The following is a 22,889-nucleotide window of genomic DNA, read 5'->3' as shown; positions in this document are numbered from 1 at the left end:
AATGGAAACATTTACAGCTCTCATCAAAAGGGAAATGTGCGTGATAAAGTATTGTTTGTAAGAAAACTGAAATATGAGTGAAATATGACTTCATGACAAGTTTTGCTTACTTGACTTTAATCGCAATAATAAAAAGGCATTTTGTTATGTATTAAGTAATTTTAAATAATGTACAATCCATCAACAAACAAACTACAGAGATTTCAGCTTCCTTTGTAAGCAGAAATATGAAGCTGTCATTTGGCCTCTTGCATCACTGAAGAGAGTACGTGACAGCTGCAGGGAAGGAGCTGTTATTGATCTGTTGTTATTAGAGAGGCTGCATTTTCTGAAGCATCTCACTGCTTCTGTTGGTTGGACTGCCTTTGTGACACCAGCTTATGCAAATGTTTGATAAGCAAGGATGGATTTTTGTAGATCATGTGACGATCCGCCCCAGGAATCTGAATGTGATTGGCACTGGGATAAGAGCGCTCCAAAAACTTGCTCTGAAGTTCAGCAACCACCTGACAGTTAATGAGACGTTCAGCAAAGGATTTGCCTCTGATTAAAACTAACTAAAGTTCAAAAGTGAAGGCAGAAAGTGGAACTGCGAAAGACACTCACTTGGTTGAGATCTGAAGGAAGCTGATAATCAAAGGATTCCCCAGTGATCACATGCACAGATGTCTTGCTAGACAGAGGCTTATATCTGGAGATCTCTCTGAAAAAGTCAAGGACATTCAAACAGCAGCATAAATGAAGGCAATTCACACTTTACACTAGAGATCACTTATTAATACACCATTAATTGCTTTGACCAATGTTTTTTTTTTTTTTTTGTATTACACAAACACTGTCCACACTTTTCTGCTTAAGCAGCTTTATTATTATTATTATTATTATTATTATTCATAATTAGCACAATTAACAAGAATAAATTAATATTACTGGACTGCAGCAATAATAATTTGTAGCAGATCCACAATATTTATCATAGTTTCAAAAAGCCTAAATAAAGCAAATTAAAAAATTTTTGTTTGATAAAGAATATTTATAGTAGTTTAAAAATGCATTATTAATGCTGGTTATAAGTAATTTATACATAATTGTTATTAATAACAATGATGATGATAATGTATTTTTATTTTTTAATTTTTTTTTGTTTTATATTTAATTAATAATTAGTTTTTTCAAGAATTATTTTTTCTATATAGTTTTTACTCTTTTTTTATTTCAGTTTAAGTTATTTTTTTAAGTTAAATTTTTTTGTTTTTAAACGTGATATTTAATAATTAGTTTTTTAGAATTAGCTAACTTTAATAACCCCTGTGCAATGCATATTATATACAATGGTTTTAAAAGTATTTTATCACACAAAATTATTTAATTCTCATTGCATTACATTACATACAAAAACTTACTGCAATAAATTTTAATTCTCGCAGGTGTCCTAACAAAGTAATTACAGGTGAAGATCATCAGAATAACTATGACCATATTTCATTAACGAAAGTGTCCTAACAAAGTCTTAATTTTAAACAATATTTCTTTCTTCTTCCTTTTTTTAATTAAAAACAAACTCAAGTTTCTTATGAAATGTAGTTGAAAGTATGTTTTTTTGAGGCCACTATAAGTACAGACATCTATCCAACTATTCATTGAAGTGGTTACCTGACTTGAGATGCGCTCTCATTGAGAAAGAAATGCTCGTCTACTGCAGCGCTCTGATGGGCAGGGTTACACAGCAGATATTTCTGACAGGACAATCACAAGGAAAAAAAAACATAAGCACGGATTTATGCATTGATTTGATTTCTATCTTCACTTAATATCTAAGACAAATGTATTTATATAGAGATATATTACTGTATATGCCACAACGGCGGTCAAGGTTGAGTTGTTCCAATATTTAATTTTCACTCTTTGGTGATTGTAATATACACGCAGATGTAAAACACTCTCTGTGACCTCGGTGACAGACACACTTGAAAGCTTCAAGTCAACACTTGAGTCAACAGCTCGAGAGGAGCAGATCCTCTCATGAAGAACAATCCTCCATTCTGAGAGACAGAGCAGTCAAATTAAATGTCGACAGGCATTTCAAGAGCCGCCATTCCTCTCAGTTAAACATGAAAGCACAATATAGCCACTTATTGCTATTCGATTGTCTGTGTTCTTGTATAAAGAAGCCTTTATTTTACCTTTTCCTTTATTTCTTTAAATCATGTGATTCGTAGTTTGAACTTACATTGACAAAGTCCCTATGAGCAACAGACTTGATATCTGGCCTGAAATACTTCAAATGCATGACCTTAAGTTAACATGGCCTGCAGTGTGACAATCTATATACTGCATTTTTCAATTTCTATAATTATGCATGCAACTGTATTAATTAACAGACAAAATATTTGTACTTTTAAAAATGCATGTCACTCTCCACCTTTTTTAATTGTGTGAAAGCAAAAATGTGTTTAAAATAGTGGAAATATTTATATATCAAGGGCACATTAAATTACTCATAAGTGACAATAAGTAAAGACATTTATTTTGTTAAAAAAAGGTTTCTATTTCAAATACTGACAGCGAAGACTGGGGTAATGGCTGCTGAAAATCAAGCTTTGCATCACAGGAATATAATACATTTTAAAATGAATTAAAATAGAGTACAGCTATTTTAAATTGTAGAAATATTTCACAAAATTACTGCTTTTACAGTATTTTTTTTATCTAATAATGTAGTCATGATAAGCATAAGAGACTTCTTTTGACACCAACTGGGGCATCTTTGTTGACTTTCATGCAAGCAGTTCTCCAAAACACCAGTGCCATTGATATGTCTGAAGTTTCTGAATGCAGGACAAATGTTGTTACCATGCATCTATGGTTGCAACCATAACCTGGAGGTTAGTTTATACGTTTATAATAACTGTACTAAAATAGTTCCATGCCATGGACGCATTTCGCTTCAAGCAGCCTACCGCATCTACACCAACACAAGCAAAGTTGTTTTTGTCTCTAGCATACAGCCAGATATTTTAAAGCTTATTTATTTTGTGTTGTTTTGCTGAAATCTACCGTTACAAAGAAACATATTGCTTTCGTTTTATGCTTGTAATCTTTCCCAGACAAATGAGACAGAGGTCTTAAAAACACTGTGTCTGTTTTTATGCAGATAGAGAGGAAGGATGGGCATGTATGAAATAAAGAAAAAAAAAAACGCACCTAGTCATCACCACCTTGCTGTTGTGCATTAATTATTTCAACCTCCTTATAAAGGCGAAACATTCCTCTAAATCACCTCTACCGTTCCTCAGGTCAGCCTTCGATTCATGTCGTAAATGGGAATCTGTAGCTTTTTGAGGGAAAGAGGGGCCATTCAAAATTCTAATAAATGTTTTGCATATTCGTGGCCGCATGTTAACGTGCATGAAATTGGGTGGAACTGGAGCGAAGAGAGCGGCCTCGTACCTTGACTGCACGCGGCTGTTTTGCATCGTGACCTGAGAAACCCTGTCTGAAGGCATTTCAAAAAGCCTCTGCATCACATTCACACAATCCGGGAAAGTTGTTCATCTTAGACAACTGATCATTAAACTGCTTCTCTTGTTCTCCAGAAATCCTGCCCCGCATGTCAAATGGCTCTTAGAGACAGCTGTAATTTAAGCAACAGCACCACCAAGTGGCCATGTTCTCAGAAGATTTTTTGTCTCGCCACCATCAGTAATAATCAAGTTTGTTGAAATTCCTCAAAAAAAGTAAAACGGTACTACTTATATAAGCGAAGGACGATGCCATTTTTACTTATGTCAATGAAAAGATGACTTAAGAGTCTTTATATACAGTAATGTAACTTTCATTGCTTTGCTTTTTTAAAAGATGAAATTGAAATCGAATGCATCGTAACATGCCAAAGATGAAATGTGCACTGAAATAATGTTTTTAAACAGATATCATGAAAACCCAGTGTAAGTGGAATGTCAGTGGAAGAAAAGAAATGAATCACAATGGTTTAATTTGAATTGTTTACAGCGGTGAATTAAAACTTAAGTAAAACCTGAGTTATTTCAGAAATGAAAAGAAAATCATAAAATTACAATTAATTTAATCTCTTGACGGATATGTTTTTATTATTATTGTAATTTCTCTTTATAGGTTTTTAAGTAATGAGTTATTGAGTTATTTAAAAACCTCAGAGAAAAGAACAATCATTAAATTAATGATCCATTAAACAATTATTTAAATCCGTTGAAATGTATGTATTTTTTTAAGTTTTTGTTTGTTTGTTTGTTTGTTTGTTTGTTTGTTTTTTAAGTTTAACAGCAATATGTTGTTATTTCAGAACTTTGACAGGGAAAAAAAAATTATTATTTCAGAACTTTGACAGGAATTTTTTTTTTTGTATCATTTTAAAAAAAAGTTGCAATAAAGTAAAAAAAAAAAAAAAAGTAGAACTTCAAAGAAAATCCTGAAATAGGTAATATATTTTTTATTTTAAGTTTTAATTTATTTGTACACGTTAAATGGGTAAAATCAAATTTCAGAACTTCAAAATCATGAGAAATCATGAAATTAATCATAATCTATTCACAGCTAGAATGATTTTTTGAATAGATTTAACAAGTGCTTCTTGAAATTTATTCAATAGGTGCGTCCAAAATTGCATACTTATGCACTATTCTATGATGTTTTGTCGTATAAATACTGTGAGTAGTTCATTCACACTGAAAATTCCAAAAAGAAAAAGTGCACTTTAAACACCCAGATGATGCACTTAAATAACCGAAATAACTAAGTGTGGAATGTTGGACACTTCATGCACTCAACTGTCGCAGCTTTAATTATGTAACGAAGGGGGAGGGGCTATCAGATTCTGATTATGAATGACAAAATCACCTTCTATTCTTATATTATGTGTTTGATTAATTGTTGAGTAAGTAGGTAGTTTTTTATTGTGTATTGTATAGTTGGTTGTTTGGGTTGGTACTTATTGCTTTTGGAGTATGAGTACCCTTGGTTGTAGAAAACTAGGAGCAGTGATATCATAACCTTTGTATATTCACTCACTGACCTCCTTACAAGAGACAATTAGCCTTTAAACACTGAAAACTGAAATAGAATCTTCTAACCCTGAAATTAAGTGACCACAATAGCGGTTAATTATGGTGGATTGTTGACTAAACGGACGCAGGTTTAATCCATGAAGTGTCAGCAGGCTCAGATAGAGTTTGTGGACTGACCTGTCGCTGTATGAGTTCCTCTGAGACGTCTCCTCCCTGAAAGAGCGGCTTTAACACCCCCAGAATAATGAGCAGACGACTCAAACCTGCGGCTGCAGAGAACTGCATCATCTGCAGTGACGGGACGAGGTGAGAGTACCTGTAAAAATATACAAACATAAGACATGAAAAATCCAAAAAGACCATTTATTCAAACTAACTGTAAGGGTCACAATGAGGAGATGTTAGAGGCCAGAACACTGGAGCCAGAGGCGCACAGAATCAGTGACAGGCGTCTGCTGTGATGAACTGCATTAATTGAGCGGTCATTACCCGCGCATGAAGGACTAAATGACTCCTCGCTGCGCAGTCTAATGCTTCACAATGACAGCTCATTTATGAAGAATGAATCAATGACACAGAAACACTGATCAACACTCTCGTGAAGAATATTTAGACACGTTCATTCACACTAACACACATGTGATAGACTCTTCTGTTGATGCTCTGGAGCTTGCCGGAGCATTGCTGAATGGTTGCTAGGGAGTTGCTAGGGTACTATGGGGTTGCTGACTGCTCCAAGTCAAAATCTGTTCTTCACAAATGGTCTATGGTTTCTTCTTTTCTTTTCTTCTTCTTTTTATGTCTTATCATCCAGCAGGCAGAAATCTAGTTAGTCAGATCGCTTCAAAAAATAATAGAATGCCTCTCCTCAAAACCCAAATGATTTGACAGACTGCAACTAAAATTTCTTCTAAAAAAAATACTTTTAAAAATTAAATGTGTGATTTAATTTTTTTTTTAGTTATAGGGAAAGTTTTGTGCATGTCCACAAACAAACAAGTAAATAAATGTGCACTTAAATGTTTTTAACAGGTAACACTGCCACCATCCTTAATAACAAACAAAAAAAATCTTTAAATTAATTACAACTCTTTCATTATTTTAATCATTTGACAGCTAATATGTATTTTTATTTTAAGTTGTAATTCCAGTTTATAGTTAAAACAAGTAAAACCAAATGTAGTTATTTCCAAAATTAAGAGTCATGAAACGAATCAATAATTTTATTCTTCTGACGGCTATTTTTACAGAAAAACAACAAATTAGTTAATTTGTTAAACAATTAATTATTTGAATCTACTAACAGCTAGAATTTAATGATTTTTTTTTTTATTTAGAATTTGTATAGGGTTAAAATGTACAAAAGTAGTTATTTCAGATATTTGAAGGGCAAAAAAAATTATGAAATTAATCATAATTCATTAGTTTTAATCTATTAAAACCTAGTATGGATTTTTATTGTATTTTTTTCCCCTCTGTGTGTGTGTGTGTGTGTGTGTGTGTGTGTGTGTGTGTGTGTGTGTGTGTGTGTGTGTGTGTGTGTGTTAAAACTACTACTAGTAAATATATAAATAATAAAAATAATTAAATAATAAAAACAACATAAAACATAATAATAAAAACCATATATAAATTAAAATTATACATAAATTAACTTGTAGTTTAATCAGTATATATTGCAAATAATTCAGTTTTAAGGTTTTTCAGCTGCTTTGATGATGGAAATAAAATGTTAATTTTTAACATCATTTTTAAATGACATGTAACTTGCCTGTATTCAAAACAATATTGCACAAAAATTCAACCTATACTTGCTCCTGGGTTAGCAGTTTGAATCAGACTCACTAAGTGAATCATTCAGAACCAGATAGAGCCACGAGTCATATTTCAGTCAAATCTGACTTATATCACTCTATTTTATTTACTCTGTTTGGTCATATTAAATTACAACTAAAATTAATTTGGCTCCTAAATGTTTCTTTAGGAAACACTGTAATATGAGTTACGTGCTGCAGTTCAATACTTACTTTAGGGGTTTGTTCAAATAGTTGGTTATTAGTGACGCACCACTAATGACCAATAACCAGAAAAATGGTCCAAAACTACTGTGTAGGAAAGTTCTACTGAAATACTCCAGAAAAATACACATTCCAAACACTTGACCTTCCATCAAAAGTTTAGCATCGAAAGTTTAAGACAGAGTTTGAGCTCATCTTTTTAAATGTTCTTTTCCATGTCATTTTACCCCTTTTTCTTCAAACCGTTCTTCCCTGACACCTTTTCATCCGTCAGCATTTCCCCCAAAACATGGCCCGTATCGAGCCTGACAATTTGATTCGGAGTCAAATCAGTCTGTTCGCTCTGACATTTTATTTCCACCTGTCCTATTCTCTCCATTTCGTCATTCTATCAACTCCTCCGGTGCTAATTCTGCCCGGTAGGTCTGGATTATGCACAGGAAGGCATGCGTGTCAAAGGGAAATTTAGCGAGGGTAAAGACAGCCCAGATAGGAGGATGAATTAAACAGATAACGGCAGGCAGACGGAGTGAGGAAGTCGTGTCAAGCAAAACGCCTCACCAATGTTGGTCATTTTCCCTTCCGTTCTCTCTCTCTCCTTCCCCCCTCCTTAAGCATGACAGAAAACTATCTAAATGAATAAAAAAGTGATGAAATGACTTTGGTGCCGTGGACTTTCTGCTCTTTGACTTCCCATCTGGATTAGTGCAGGCTGAATGGAGTCTGTTTCTTTTGTAAGAACTAACACATGAGTCTGTCTGAATGTTTCTCTCTCTTCGACACACACACATTCTGTGCTTGATAAGAGTCCATCTGAATTTGCATGGCAAATTATGTCCTGCACGACCACTAGAGCTGCCCAGATGGACTGCTACACAAATAGGGGAGACAAGGTTATGACAAACAAATTATTCAACTGAATATTTACCAGGATTCAAATGGAAATAACTGCTAGTCTAATACAAACTTTCTTACTGCTGTATTATCTAGTTCATATATTACATTTCACTGTTTTAATTTGTATGAAATTGACATTTTTTACATAGCAAAAGCAGTGCAATTCAACAGAACAAAACACAGAGAATATCTATCAATATTAAAGATGAAATATGTAATTCTGTGCCACTAACATCACCAAATAAATTAGCAAAAATGATCCTGGACATTTGATATTGGTTGTAAACTAGGTATTGGGGTGTATTAAACCAGCCTAAGCTTGTCTGCTGGTCTGTTAACTGGTTTTAGAAGGATCTGGAGAACTATATATATATTATATATATAAACTCAATGTACTAGAGGTGTTTGAAGTCATTATGAAAAGATGAATAAAAAAAAGAGAGATGTTCCAGGGCACATGAATTTTAGCATTGACCCTGACTACAGTAAAAACACATTTGATTCTTTCTTGTCTCGTGACTCACAAGTATGAACTTTCTTTAATGTAAACTAAACATTACAGTTAGAGTTGAGAAGCTCAATTAATTTCAGGGAAGTTCAAACGATCTATTTTAGTAAATCCACTTGATTTGGCTTTTGCACTCAAAAATGCTGACAAAAAAGGCAGTTTTCTTGTATTAAAATGTTTTTTTTTTTTTTTTTATGGTATGTGTGAAATTAGTATTTAAAAAAAAAAAAAACTTTAAAATGATTTAACTAGATTTTTTATGATTCCTTCCTGCATTAAACATTTTGAATCTTCTTGACAAAAATGGCCATTCAGTTGAAATAAAGCTCCCTTTTACACTGTTTCAGAAAACTTGCATAAAGCAGCTAGATAACAGCTATAGATTAGTCTTATTGTTAACTATAGCGGTGTATAAAAGGCATTAAATGTACAAAGAAAAAGTTCCAGAGATCGTGAGGTCGTTCTGAAAGCGGTCAGTAGGGGGCAGTCATGTCTCACTATGACACACTGTGAGTGCACACTAACAGGGAAAGAAAGACTAAGGTGGCCTTACTTCATTACTGATGACTGACAGTAGTTGATCCAGCACTAGAAGCTCTAATTACTGTTAATTATCATTATTGAAGCCAGACCAATGTAATTCCAGAGGATCTCTCACCTACTGCAGAAGAAATGAAAAAAAAAGCTTCACAGACATTACAGGCAGGGACACCAATTTTCCGAATATGAATTTCTTATACATATGTATGACAGAAGCTGACTGACTGCTCGAGTGATTTGTCCGATTGACTCTTGTGTTTCAGAGGTTTCTGTTAGAGGAAGATCATGAGATGAAGGCATCTGTCTGTGAAGTCTTCTTCAATCGCCCTGTATCTCAGACCTGCTGAGGCCTGCTCAGCCCTGCAGGATCTTGTGCCACTTTATCCCCTCTAAAGGTGCCTTCACACTAATGGCAGTTAAATCTCAGGAGGTCAGCAAGTTGCTGTGCTGCGTTAGTTGCTATTAGGCATTCCCACTACAGTCCAAAACCTCCAGAAGACAAAATCATATGAGCTCTACTGTCACTCCTATTAGAATCAGCTGCTAATTTGCATAAACTGTCAAATTAGTCAATGTTTCTTCTGGTCACCACAAAACTCTAAATTATAAACAAATCGTCAATCAATTCATTCAGTTCACTGGCATTAAACACAATTAGAGCTATTTTTCCTGACAGGTAACTACAAGTACAGCCAATTAAATATCCAGACATATTGGTGGCCAAAATGGTGCCAATGCTCAGCAAGTCTCGTAAGAACATATTCTAATATTCAAAGTCATTTAATTTATTCATTCATGTCTTTATGCCTTCAAAATATGCTTGATGTCTAAATAAATAAATGTGCATGTTCATTTCTTAAAACTCAACATCATGGCGATAAATAATATAGACAGACAGACAGACAGACAGACAGACAGATAGACAGATAGATAGATAGATAGATAGATAGATAGATAGATAGATAGATAGATAGATAGATAGATAGATAGATACAGACACAGACAGACACATAGATAGACAGACAGACAGACAGACAGACAGACAGACAGAAGGCAGAATAACAAAAGTTCAGTACTGTGACTTTTTTTATTTTTTTTATCAGCCATATAAATGAGCGTAATAGTGCTATTCAATAGACAGGATGCACAGACAGAAAAGACTTTATCTTGGGGAAATCCCTCTCAAGAGAGACTTTGAAATCTGACAATTCTGACATGTTTACGTGTAAATGCCAGCATGGGCTTTTCTGACAGCTGCTTCTGGTCCTTCAAAAGTAAAATCACAGTCTGTACTATGTAAACCTCACAGGAACTGCATTCAGCTGCTTTTTGTCAGCACAGAAAAAAAAGGAAAAATAGAAAAAAGACCAAAAAAGACCATCTGTTCGCAAGCAACCGTATCCGAGATGACTAGAAAACCCAGCTAAAACCAGTGTTTGGAATAGAAGCTGGTTTGTCTGTTGCTGGTTCAGGGTGGTCTACTGGCTAATAGCCCAGATCACATAAACTGTTGAAAACCCAAATTTTCTGATTTAAGTTGGATTTTCCAGGATGGGTAGATTCAACTTGACAAGTCACCTCTGAAGTGCCAGATGATTTTCATGATCTGACAACTTCTGAGTATTTGCCGAGTCCCTGACCACACATCAGAGTTCAGACCGGATGAGAGCCGGGACACTCTGCTGCTCCGTTTGGTTCTTCAGTGATTGGGAGTAACTCATTTTGTCAGATATAACGGAACTCATTTCAGAGTGAGGCAGCGTTAATGAGACGCTCTTTTGATGTGGAAATCCCGCTGGCACGGGGAAGACACTGATACCGTCTCCACTGTCATCCTCAGGTGCATCTGCTCTCCTTATTGGACACCGGCAGTTTATCTCTTAGTCGCCACACGAGGCTTCTTAAAAGGAAGGAGACGGCAATTACGCAGACTTGTGACCCAATTAAATCCATTCAAAAGAACACGGAACCACTGCAGTCAGCAAAACAAAGAGTATTTTTGGTTTGAGTTTACACCTCATGTAAAAGCCTCTCATCGCTTAAAGAATTAACGCCTGCTTTTGACACACCCTGGAGACACTTAGCAACATTAATTGAATCGATAAACAGGAAATGGGCCTAGAAAGTTGTGGAAGTCAAAAAATCCTGAAACAATATGTGCAAGTTTGGTACGGGAATTTAAATCATATGGAATTGGAACCAATCCTAAAAGATCCTATTGAAAGCATATATATGAATTTAATAAAAATAACAGGAAAAATAAAACACATATCTAACTGTCTATATATTTGATACTGTAATCTACTATAGCTTTAGTAGATTTAAAGGAAATGTTGAAATAAAATTAAATAAAAGATGAACAATCTAAACTTAAAAACATAAACGAAAATTAGAAATGTTGCCTTAGCAAGCAACTAAACTAAGCTGAAGTACTAAAATTAGTAAAACTGAAATAAAAATAAATAAAAGCTATAGATATATATAAAAAAGCATAACAAATGATTCAAATTTAAAATAAAAAACCCTCCTGAAAATATGAAATAAAAAATTAATTACAAAAAACTATAACAGTACAGAAATAAAACCAATATAACACTGTCAAGGATCAATATTACAACATTTTTAAACACATAATTTTATGCCAATAACTGCAGATAATAAAAATTGATTTTAGAAAATTACAAGGATCATTCCAGCCTGTGAAGCAGCTCTAAAAATAAAATTCTAATTCTACCATATTTCCCCAAAGACTTCATTGTATAGTAATAAAACTCATGTGATACGGATATCAACTGAAGGCCTGAGTTAATATCCACAACATTTATTTCAGTGTGTCCTAAGTAATTGGATTGCATGTACACCGTCTTGCACTCAATGGAACGAGCATCTATTAATCAAAGCGTAATTGTGCACATTTCCCAGATAAATGGCGCTGCTTCACCTCCAGTCATGTACAAATGAGTCAATCCGGTCATATTCATTTCTTATCTAGCTGAACTCATTCAAGTCGCAAAATGGCGATAAATAATAGAGGTAGAAGTTTATGGAACGGGATATTCTCCATGAAGGAAGGAAGGGATTTTAAAGCAGCGCACAAGGGATCTCTGAGGAATTGCGATCATGTCACTTCTAAATGACTCCAGTAACAGGTGGAACGAGGCCAGGAAATGTGGCTCTATTTCTTACTGACTTCCACTGAAATTGAATAGATTCAGCATGCTTAACTATGGACATAAACTGCAACTAGCTGTAAATACCCATGTAATTGGAGCTGTACGTGGCTGTTTAATATTTAATGAGTGCTTACATTGGCTGTATATTAGTGTCTGTGAGCACTGAGCAGCTCAGTTTCTGAGCACTAAAGTATCGACAGAATGGCTTCTTTTAGCTCGGATGAAAGACGTGGTTAACATTTACTTTACAATATTTTTTTTTACAACATTTACTTAGTAAATATTTGCTTTTACAATGATTAAGTTCAAATCTTTATTAAAAAAAAAGTCAAATTAGGGTCACCAATAGGTTCAATTTGATTGGGACAATTTACAATTTAAAAATGTAAAAAAGAAAAAGAAAATAATAACAGATTTTAGGATAACATTCTTATTATTTGTACAAGTAAAATGTATTTTTAAAAGTAATAATATTAAATTGGTATAATAACATGGATTATCAGCTTTTGTATAAACATATGGAGTTTATGTCAGCTCAGGACAAACCAAAAACTAAGAAATTCTCAATTGTTTTTATGAATTTTGTAAATGAATTATTTTTATACTGAATGTATATATAAAATGTATTTATAATAGGCTATATGTGAACAGATTGTTTAACTTAAATTTAATATCTATATCATATTAATAATTAATATAAATATGTATATATAATTATATATATGTATATATGTAAATTATATCTAAATATATCAATAAATATTTATATTTTAACATTTATTTATATATATATATATATATATATAAAAACACAAACATATACATACACAGCAACATAAAATTCAGAAAAAAAAAATATTTCAAAGAATTCCATAGTATTTCCATGTATATGAAATATTTATGTTATATAAATGTCAAAGTTGCAATACAATAGCATCACTTTTGTCAATCAAATCAGATACTACATCTGTGTATCAATAAATATGGAACATGTCAAATACTTGATTGAATTAATTATTTTCCTGTAAAAACTAGTTAAAGGCGAAGTGTGTAATATTTGTTCCACTAGCATAACCAAACTTAATAATTGCCAAAAAAAAAAAAAGATTGTTTTCATTGTGTCTGGCCAGAGTACTTTTCATACAGCAACAGTCTGAATGCTTTTCAGGGAACTCATCTGAATGGCTTACTAAATATAAAAGAAAGTACTTTAACACCTTTTTAAAAAATTACACACTGCACCTTTAATTTCTTCCTCTGGCTCTCAGCATTAGGATGGAGCTGGGATTTGACAAATCATGTTTGTGCCTCTCTCTCTCTCTCTCTTTCGGCTGATGACTCACCAGTACTGCTGCCACTTCTCCTCTTCAAAGACATCCTCTGGGATCGGATCGATCAACACCAGGTCAGACACTTGCCTGAAGAGACAGAGAGAGACGGTGAAAAGACCACACAGAGGATGTTTCTAGAGATCAGATGAGACCCCACACACCGATCGAGAAATGAACAGCATCCATCGAGTGAGATGAATGGGCTCAGAGCCGCAGCAGGGACAATATTTTCAGTCCTTGGGCGCTACAGGCCTGACGCAGCTGAATTTATGGGTCTTAAAGCTGCACATCAGAGCAGATGAAACGTTAAATCTGTCAGATGGAGGGAAGGTGGAGGGGTTGGGGGAGTGTGTCCCGAAAAGTCAGTCCCAAGCTGCTCTGATGGATCTTTTGGTCGTGACAGGTATAAATGTCTAGAAGAAAAACCCTGTTAGGCATATATAACACTATTTGCCAATGTACTGTACACTGTTTATGAAATGAAAAGTCTTTTTTGCTCATCAAGGCTGCATTTATTTGATCAAACATGCAGTAAAACAGCAATATTTTGAAATATTATTACAATTTAAAATAACTTTTTTCTATTTTAATATATTTAAAAAAATAATTTATTTATGTGATGGCAAAGTTGTATTTTTAGTGTCATGTGATTCTTCAGAAATTACTCTATTATAGTGATTTGGTGCTCAATTATTAGCAATTATTACTGGTGCTCAAATATCAATAACGGTTCTTATTATTATCAGTGTTGAAAATGTGCTTTGCATCACAGAAATAAATTATATTTTCAAATATATTTAAATAGAAAACAGTGCTTTTTAACTGTAATAATATTTGAGTTGTTTTTACTATATTTTGATCCAATAAATGCAGCATAAAAGAGTTCTTTCAAAAACATTAAACATAAACGTAACATGCATTCTGTGGTGGAAACAAACGTCCTGACATGTTCAGATATGGCTGACTGACATGTTTTCCAAACAGAACAGCATGACTTACGTGTCATGGATGTGGCTGTAGAACCTGCCGTTGAGCGTGCCCAACTCGGAGCCAATCAGGATGAAGGGTGTGGCTATATCTGCAACCCTGACCAATCGATGAAGGTCATCCACCATCCTGAAGGATGAGAAAGGAGAGATACAGGTCAGGAATGAGTGCAGGTTTGTGCAAATAAAGTCTAGACATGACTCACCTGACAGTTCATTAATTACTGAGAAACATTATGACACACATGTCCGTTCACCTCCAGACGGGACGCCCACTGTCCCAGACTGCTGCCCAGTTTTTAAAGCGGTCGGTGATGTTACATGAAGGACAAACTGACCTCAAACCAGAGGCTGACATACTAAACTAATAAGCACTGTGTACCATGAGACACTAATGGGTTTTATTTCTGACATCCTCATTAACTAAAAGGCCATGAAGATTCAGTGGGCACTGAGTGATTTACTGCAGTATGTCTTCAAGATGTGCAGGGGGTCAAGAAAAACTAGAGACTGACCGACATTGCTTTTCTCAGACTGATATCTATATAGATTCCATTATTTCTTTTTTACAGAACAAATATTTAATATTTGAATATTAACTTTATGTTAATACTTTTGGCATAATAAACAAAAAAAATAATAAAATTAATATTATTATTATTTATAATAGCAATAATTATTGTTATTGTTGTTAATGCTATTAAATTTATGCATATTATGATTATATTTATGATTGTTTTGGGCTGTGTCTAATCATTAAGCACACATTTCTGGTGTTTCGTTTAAATTTAGGTGAAAAGTGTGAATATTCATTAAAAAAAATCATTATTTTATTATAATTAAATAATTCAGCAAGTACTGTCCTGGTATTATTTAAAAAAAAATTTTTTATTAAATTTTGTGCAAAATATAATATTCCAATATAAACATTAAATATAAGTATCAAATAATGAGTAAAGAAAACATATGTTTAAAATAGTGGTTGATATTCATTCTTTGAGCACACTGGAAAAAGGTCAAGTTGAGCACACTGCAGGATACAGTATTACACGCAATGTTTTGTACAGTAGTATATATATATATATATATATATATATATATATATAGTCAATAAGTCTAAGAACAAAACAGCACATGTCCTTGTCAAAAATTAAAAATAAAATTAGTATGTACTATTGGCTCTCCTTCAACATCAAATCTGTTTCTAAAAAAAAAGGTTTCAGGAAAGAACAAAAATGACAATACTCCACATTTTTCCTCCTGGCTTATTGAACTTTAGGAAAATTAAATCTTGCTGTTTGCCTTCTAAACGTGCCAGACAGAGGAGAAAAAAGGACACTGATAACCAACTCCCCGTCCTCTCGCTACACCTCACTTTAATGCATGAAGAAATGTTATCATGTCAACCGCAACAAGATAAGAGTGACTCCACATGTAGGACGAATAAACCTGCAGGCAGGATGTCTTGTTGCCAGAGAACAAGGACAAAGACATCTCTGTCCTACAGCACTGATTGAATAGTAGAGCAGGTCAGTGTCAAAGACATGAGACACACAGACACCTGCGTGTGGATTAAAACTGTTAACATGGGAGGGGTGTTTCTTTGTTTTTAGATTTATTGCCTAATATAACCATAAATCTTCATGTATTGTAAACAAGTACACTACAATTCAAAAAGGGTCTGTAAGATTTCTCTTTTTATTCATTTATTAAAATAATAAATTAACACTTACTAGCAAGGACACGTTAAATTGGTTAGAAAAAGCATTTCTAATGTTACAAAATGTTTCTATTTCAAATAAATGCAGTTTTTTTAAAATAAATTACATTTAAAATATATACAAATAGACAACACTTTTTAAACTGTAATAATGTTTCACAATATTTTTACTGTATTTTTGAGGGCTTATGAGTTTAAGTTACTTCTTTCAAAAATATTAAAACTTCTCACCATCATCACACTTTTGAAAACTAATGTATTTGTATATGTATATGTATATGTAAATGTATATGTATATATAAGTTTTAATTGAAAACTAATGTATTTGTATATGTATTTGTATATATATATATATATATAGGGCTGGGCGATATATCTAACGATATGATAATGCGCATCTAGTCAGTAAATCTGGTTCCTTGATTGCCGCTAAATCGCCATGACCTGCTTTCAAATGGAGCGGCATTTAACAGACAGAGCCGTAGTTCACTTACAAGGTACGCAATATCGCGTTCATTATCCCAGATGAATCGCCTTCGATAATCGACGCGATATTGCGTACCTTGTCAGTGAACTACGGCTCTGTCTATTAAATGCCGCTCCATTTGAAAGCAGGTGATGGCGATTTAGCGGCAATCAAGGAACCAGATTTACTGACTAGATGCGCATAATCATATCGTTAGATATATCGCCCAGCCCTATCAGATTATATATATATATATATATATATTATATATATATATATATATATATATATATATATATATATATATATATATATATATATATATATATTATATATATATATATATATATATATATATATATATATATATATATAGCAATATAATTATTTTTTTTTTAATTCTGTCAGGAGGTCAACTTTCATTTCATGGACCATGGTGGCATCATCATTTCCCAGTTTTCCAAAACACCTACTGTTTTGAAAAACTGTTTAGTTTCAGACTAAGTCACTTTCATACCTGCCAGTGGTTGATATTCCCCAGACTTTCTCTGTGCCTGTAGTTTCATTCTGCAGGGTTCTTCGGCTGAAACCCAGACCGACTCTGTCATAGGTGCACACCTGAGAAACAGACCACAGATCAAGTGTCATAAATAACAGCAGGAGAAACCTCAAATGACACTCAAAAACCAAAAACCTCATTGACAATTCCTTCAGGAAACTTCAAATACTGCAAACAAAATGCACTTTAAACATACTGTAATATTCACAGTGTCGCACAATTTAATGTTGCAACTCTTTTAATCATCAATTATGACAAATGTTTGCTACATCGTCTGGATCTACTGAACAGTCACTGCAATGCAGGCCATCAGCAGGAATCTCCAACACACAGCATGTCACAGAAATGCTTCACCACCTCACTGCCTTGAATTACTAGAGTAATACAGCAGCACATGCTCTGAAAGCTGAAGTCTTGTAACTTCTCTGAAGAAGCAGAAAAATCAATAATGCCTTTATGTCTCTAAAGTAATGACTCACATCGATGAAAACTGTGGTGCTGCTTTGTTTATTTAATGTTGTACTTGACATCAGTGAAAGGCTTTCTCTTATCATCCCTTAATGGAAAAGTTTTAATTAGTTCACTCTAAATGGCAAAAAGCTCATTTAATCCCGTTAAGTAAGTGGTTTTTGTTTTCCACTCTTCTGTAGAGGGGGGGTCAAAATGGCAATTTTCACCTGAGAGTTGGAGCCAAATTACAGGGGGTTAAAAATGATTTCAGAAAGATGGCAGCATCATGTTACTTTTACACAGAGATTGGTAGGTCTTATAGTAAAATCTGTTGACTTTAGCTGTCTTTATTGCATTATGTGCCAGTGGTGACCAATCAAAAATGGGGAAATATGACAGTGTGTACTGCATGCACAGAAACACATTCATACATGAAACTACATGAAATGTATTACCAGTTTCCAAACGTCCAGCAGTCATGGTGGCAGTTTGTTTGAACTAACCTTTGTAGATAATGAGAGACCCTCCTGCACATAGTACCAAACATCTGAAGATATCCCTGCTGGAGCATCAAGAACAACTGAAACAAAAATGAAACATCATTTTCACTGTGCACAGTCCACAATATAAATATCAGACTCTTTTTCCATTTTTGGTTGGACTATTAATTTAACGTACCAACAGGTCGTCCGTGTCCTTTGCACAACAGATGGATCTTTTGGCCGAGACCGATATCAATTAGCTGAGCACCTACATATCGAAAGAAATATTAAAACAAATGAGCTGAAAGTTACCAAACTGCACATGATCCCAAGGTCTTCCTGGGGCCTGTTTCATAAAACAGGTTTACCAAATAAGCCAGGTTTATTTCAGTTAGTCTGATTTATTGTCAGTTGATTTGGTTCTGAAATAAGCCTGGCTTGTTTGGTAAACTTGTTTTATGAAACAGCCCCCTGAAGAGATGATGAGGTCTCACCTGCGGCTGACAGCACCTGTCCCTCTCTCTGCAGGGAGGCATAGTTCAGAAAAGCTGGAGTGAAGATGATGAAGAGCAAAACCTTCATCCAGAAGGACACAACAGTCCAGCAGCTCCTCTGTGAGACAGGCACAGCAGTAACACCGGAGTCCTGTAATGTCTGTGGTGGGAGAGTTGAGATTACATGTCAATCAGTGGCATGATATACAAATATGATATTCAAATATTGTATAATTTCTATTATACATACAGTTTTATGCTGACAAACCAAAATACCGGCCATTTTCATAGTTTCTGCATCATCCAATAACCCTTCTGTTAGTTTAAAAACAAACAACAGCCTTGGCAACACACTAACTTTCATTTAATTTTGCAAACATGTAACCACAATATCAAATTATTAGCTTTATTCATGTATTTCATTATCCTTATTTAACGATTTACTTATTATTAATAATCTGTAATTTAGAATAAACTATGACAGTCATACAGGTGAGGATTTTTTTTTTTTTTATTAATAATCTACCATTTAGATGAGGTGAAGATATTTTTTTTATTATTTTTATTAATAATCTACCATTTAGAATAAACTATGACAGTCGCACAGGTGAGGGTATTTACAAAAAAACGTACAATGAAAATGTAACGAACAGTAATACCATGATTCTTTGATTCTTACAGCGATTCTTATTCACAGGGTACTTCAAAATATACCATGGTAATACTACAGTCGAGAAGTATGGTATTACCATGGTACCTATTGTTTAGTTGGTAAAAACCAAACACACATTCAGTCCACGAGTTGCAGAGTTCACTTTGATTCATCACCTTCTTTCTATCAGGTTTGACGCTGTCCGCATCTTCTCGTCCGTTTGTCCTTTTCCGCAACATCTTCTGACAGTTTAAAGTTCACTTCACCCGCGGGACAAATAACGCATGATATTACATCTGTATGAATGAGTGTCAAACACAGCATGGGGACACTTCCGCATTGACGGGGGCCCATGAGAACCAAACGCGTTTCGTAAAAGCCGCGATCTGCGATGTAAACGCATTTAAGAAAACTCTGTAGGTGTGATATGATATCCATATGCTAAATTACGTGTGTTTGTATCATATTATTATATACTGTGCCTTTAACAGGAGACAACACAGTTTTATAGATAACAATAAAATAACAATATATTTATAGTACTCAATGAGTTTCTAACCTAGTAGAGCAGAAGACGTACAGTATTACGTCATATTTTCCCAAATTTGATGAACTTACGTCTTTTGATCAATTGATGAAATGACACACTATACAAATATGAACTATAATGAATAAGGTCTACACACAGAAGGCCTGGTAAACCGTTTCCAGTTCAGTTTTAATTCTACCTTTATTACAAACTGATGTCTCTTATAATAGTTTTTTGGAAGTGCAGTGTTTTTTCCTCAAGGTTTTTGGCCGAGATGAACCAAAACACTAATTGCAACGACATATCTGTTCTGTAGGAGGCGCTGTGTGACATTATATCCATTTGCACGTCTCACCATCTTAAATCACATTTTATGTTACACTAGCTAGCAGAAGGACATACAGGTCCAGTGGAGATGTTGAGGCTCTATAAGAGAATATTTAGTGTGACAGCAGAAATAAAGGTCATTATAAAGGTCAGTTCCAGCACTGCAAGGTTATTCATGAGTGTGAGTGAATTCAACACATGCACGCCACAGGATACTGACCCTTTCTAGGTCCTGTATATAGGTCCAGTTCAGAGTTTAATTATGTATACAGCGCTGGCAGTCTTTCTAAGGGCAATGCTTCTGTCGCAGATGTATGTAAATGATGATTTTATGCATCCTTGCTTTCACCACAGGTTTACGTCAGAGTCCGGCATCCATACTGAACAGACTCTAAAGTTCAGCCTGTGAGCAGCCTCAGTTTGTTTTTGCTTTTTAGATGAGGTAGGCCATGCTAAACTGAACAAATGTACATGTTCGAGACTCTTCTCTGCAGGAACTCTGAGAAAAATAAAACAACGACGATGTCAAGTGACAGGAAATGTAAGACTTCACGCTATGCCTCAGACAGCAGGTGGTCTGTCATGTGATCGCAAGCGTGGCTTTCTCTCTGTCATTCACAGCAATCACTGAACGATACCACCGGCAAACACTGCAGAAGGACGATTTCTCAGAGTGTCAATCATCACGATCTGTTCAAACATGTCTCATGTCGCTGATGCCAGAAGTGTCATGCCTGTTCAAACCAATGTGATCGTGCATTTTAAAGGAATAGTTGGCCAAAATGAGAGTTTGTTGAAAATGTACTCACCCTCAGGCCGTCCAAATTTATTCACCCTTAGGCCATGCAAGATGAAGATGAGTTTGTCATTACAGATTTGTGGAAATTTAGCATTACATCACTTGCTCACCAGCGAATCCTCCGCAGTGAATGGGTGCCGTCAGAATGAGTCCAAACAGCTGATAAAAACATCACAATAATCCACTAGTAATGTAACTAATCCATGATCTGTGTGATAAGACATTTTTTAACTTCAAACCATTGCTTCCAGCTAAAATCTGCTTTATCTGGTGAAAACGCAGTAGAGATGTTTATAACAGATTTTTATGGAATATGCTGTCTATATGTGTGTGTCATGTGAACCATGATTATGTAAATTTATCTAGATTTAAATTTACATTTAGGCATTCAGCAGACACTTTTACCAATCCAAGTGAAACATGATTATCATGTGTTATTTGGGAATCAAACCCATGACCTTTTCATTGTAGGCCTCTGCTCTGCCAAGACAAACATTATAAGTGAAAGTTGTAACATTTGCCAAGTATGGTAACCCATTTTCGTTATTGGTGCTCTGCATTTAACCCATCCAAGTGCACACACACAGCAGTGAGAAGTGAACACACCATAAACACACACCCGGAGCAGTGGGCAGGTATTGAGGGTGGAAGAGAGCACTGTTCATTCACTCCCCACCCACCTACTACTCGTGCCAGCACCGAGACTCGAACCTGTGACCTTCGGGTTACAAGTCCAACTTTCTAACCATTGGGCCACAGCTCCCCCCTTATTCTTTTATCTGCAGTATGCTTTCAGAAGCAACCGAAGCTGTGGAGAAACTCACAGTAAATGGATAAAGGAGGTCTGAGACTGCAGCCCTGCATTAGATTCATTGCAGTAATTAAATGAAAGCAGGCAGATATGGATGATAAATGGCAGTTATTGACGGGACTGTCAGGTATGGCGTGGGTGTCAGATATTTTTAAACAGCGACGTTGAGGCCTGGCAGAGGCTGCCGTGAGCTCAACCTCCTGCAGCTGTTTCTGTCTGGCCTAATTAAACTCTGCAATGACTGATCTCATTAAATTCAAACCACAAGACAGAACAGAATCTGACCATTAATATCCAGAGGCTTGAGCCATTATGTAATCAGCTGGAAAATGTTATTGTTTGGATGTATAAAGTATTGTGAGAAACTCTAATTAATGTAATCAGCATTTGCCATGTTGTCGGCACAGACAGATGTATATACATACATAATGTAATCTTGATATTAGCAGCATAAACTCTGGACGTGAATGGAATAATGAGTAAGGATGTATTATTTTCCACTAAATTGTACTCTATTTATATTTGACCTGTGCATCTACAAAACAGGTCATATATTATTATATAAGTATTATTTTAGCATCATTTATATACTATAATTTCAGTCAGTATTTTAAATGACTTCTTATATATATTTTCATTTTAATGTCAATTAAAGTTTTAATAATTTTGTTGTGTTATTTTTAAGCTAAGTAAACTATATTTTTAGGTTTAGTTTTAGTTCACTTAAATGAAAGCAAAAATGACAAATGTATTGGTGACTATCTAATTTTAAATAAGTTTAAGTTTTTTTATTTTATTTCATTTATTTCAATTAATGAAAATGCTTTTTTATTTTAATTAATGAACTTTTTTTTTTAGTTTTAGTTAACAATAATAACCCTCATAGGAGGATGTTTCTGAATCATGATATTTTACATCATTTTATTTTATTTCTTTTCAAGCAAGATGATTTACAGAAAATGTTAACACCTGGGATTTGTTAATATATTAATTTCAGGAGCAGTAAATTGATTAAAATCACATCATGTCTGGTTGCAATTAAGGAAGACGTTTATGAACACCGTTTCAAAATTTCAGTGAGTAGGCCTAATCATCACTGATTTCA

The 22,889-nt window shown here is 34.4% G+C and overlaps 1 protein-coding gene across 2 annotated transcripts; it reads right to left on the bottom strand.

The window, feature by feature from the left end:
• Positions 1 to 171: 171 nt before the first annotated feature.
• Positions 172 to 19,677, bottom strand: si:dkey-122a22.2. Of its 2 annotated transcripts, none has more exons than XM_019105316.2 (11): positions 19,495 to 19,677; positions 18,667 to 18,826; positions 18,369 to 18,440; positions 18,194 to 18,270; positions 17,199 to 17,299; positions 14,509 to 14,625; positions 13,522 to 13,596; positions 5,220 to 5,358; positions 1,654 to 1,736; positions 607 to 703; positions 172 to 506 (listed from the first exon to the last, which is right to left on the bottom strand). In XM_019105316.2, exons 1-11 carry the CDS (start codon positions 19,555 to 19,557, stop codon positions 339 to 341), a joined length of 1,152 nt encoding a protein of 383 aa, XP_018960861.2. In that variant the 5' UTR covers positions 19,558 to 19,677; the 3' UTR covers positions 172 to 338. The 2 variants fall into 2 exon arrangements, with proteins under 2 accessions (XP_018960861.2, XP_018960860.2); XM_019105315.2 differs by lacking the exon at positions 19,495 to 19,677 and adding an exon at positions 18,917 to 19,113.
• Positions 19,678 to 22,889: the final 3,212 nt, after the last annotated feature.

This window comes from Cyprinus carpio, chromosome B16, assembly GCF_018340385.1.
Source record: "Cyprinus carpio isolate SPL01 chromosome B16, ASM1834038v1, whole genome shotgun sequence".
Lineage (NCBI taxonomy): Eukaryota > Metazoa > Chordata > Actinopteri > Cypriniformes > Cyprinidae > Cyprinus > Cyprinus carpio.
The sequence above is the reverse complement of the archived record's forward strand: the minus strand, read 5'-3'. Positions and strand labels throughout refer to the sequence as shown.

Bases quoted from the DNA above. Each gene is read 5' to 3' on its own strand.
- si:dkey-122a22.2 (XM_019105315.2), bottom strand. From the start codon at position 19,030: ATGAAAGTTAGTGTGTTGCCAAGGCTGTTGTTTGTTTTTAAACTAACA. The intron at 18,827-18,916 runs GTATGTATAATA...CTCCCACCACAG, and splicing joins TGGTTTGTCAGCATAAAACT to ACATTACAGGACTCCGGTGT. The intron at 1,737-5,219 runs GTCAGTCCACAA...TTGTCCTGTCAG, and splicing joins AGGAACTCATACAGCGACAG to AAATATCTGCTGTGTAACCC.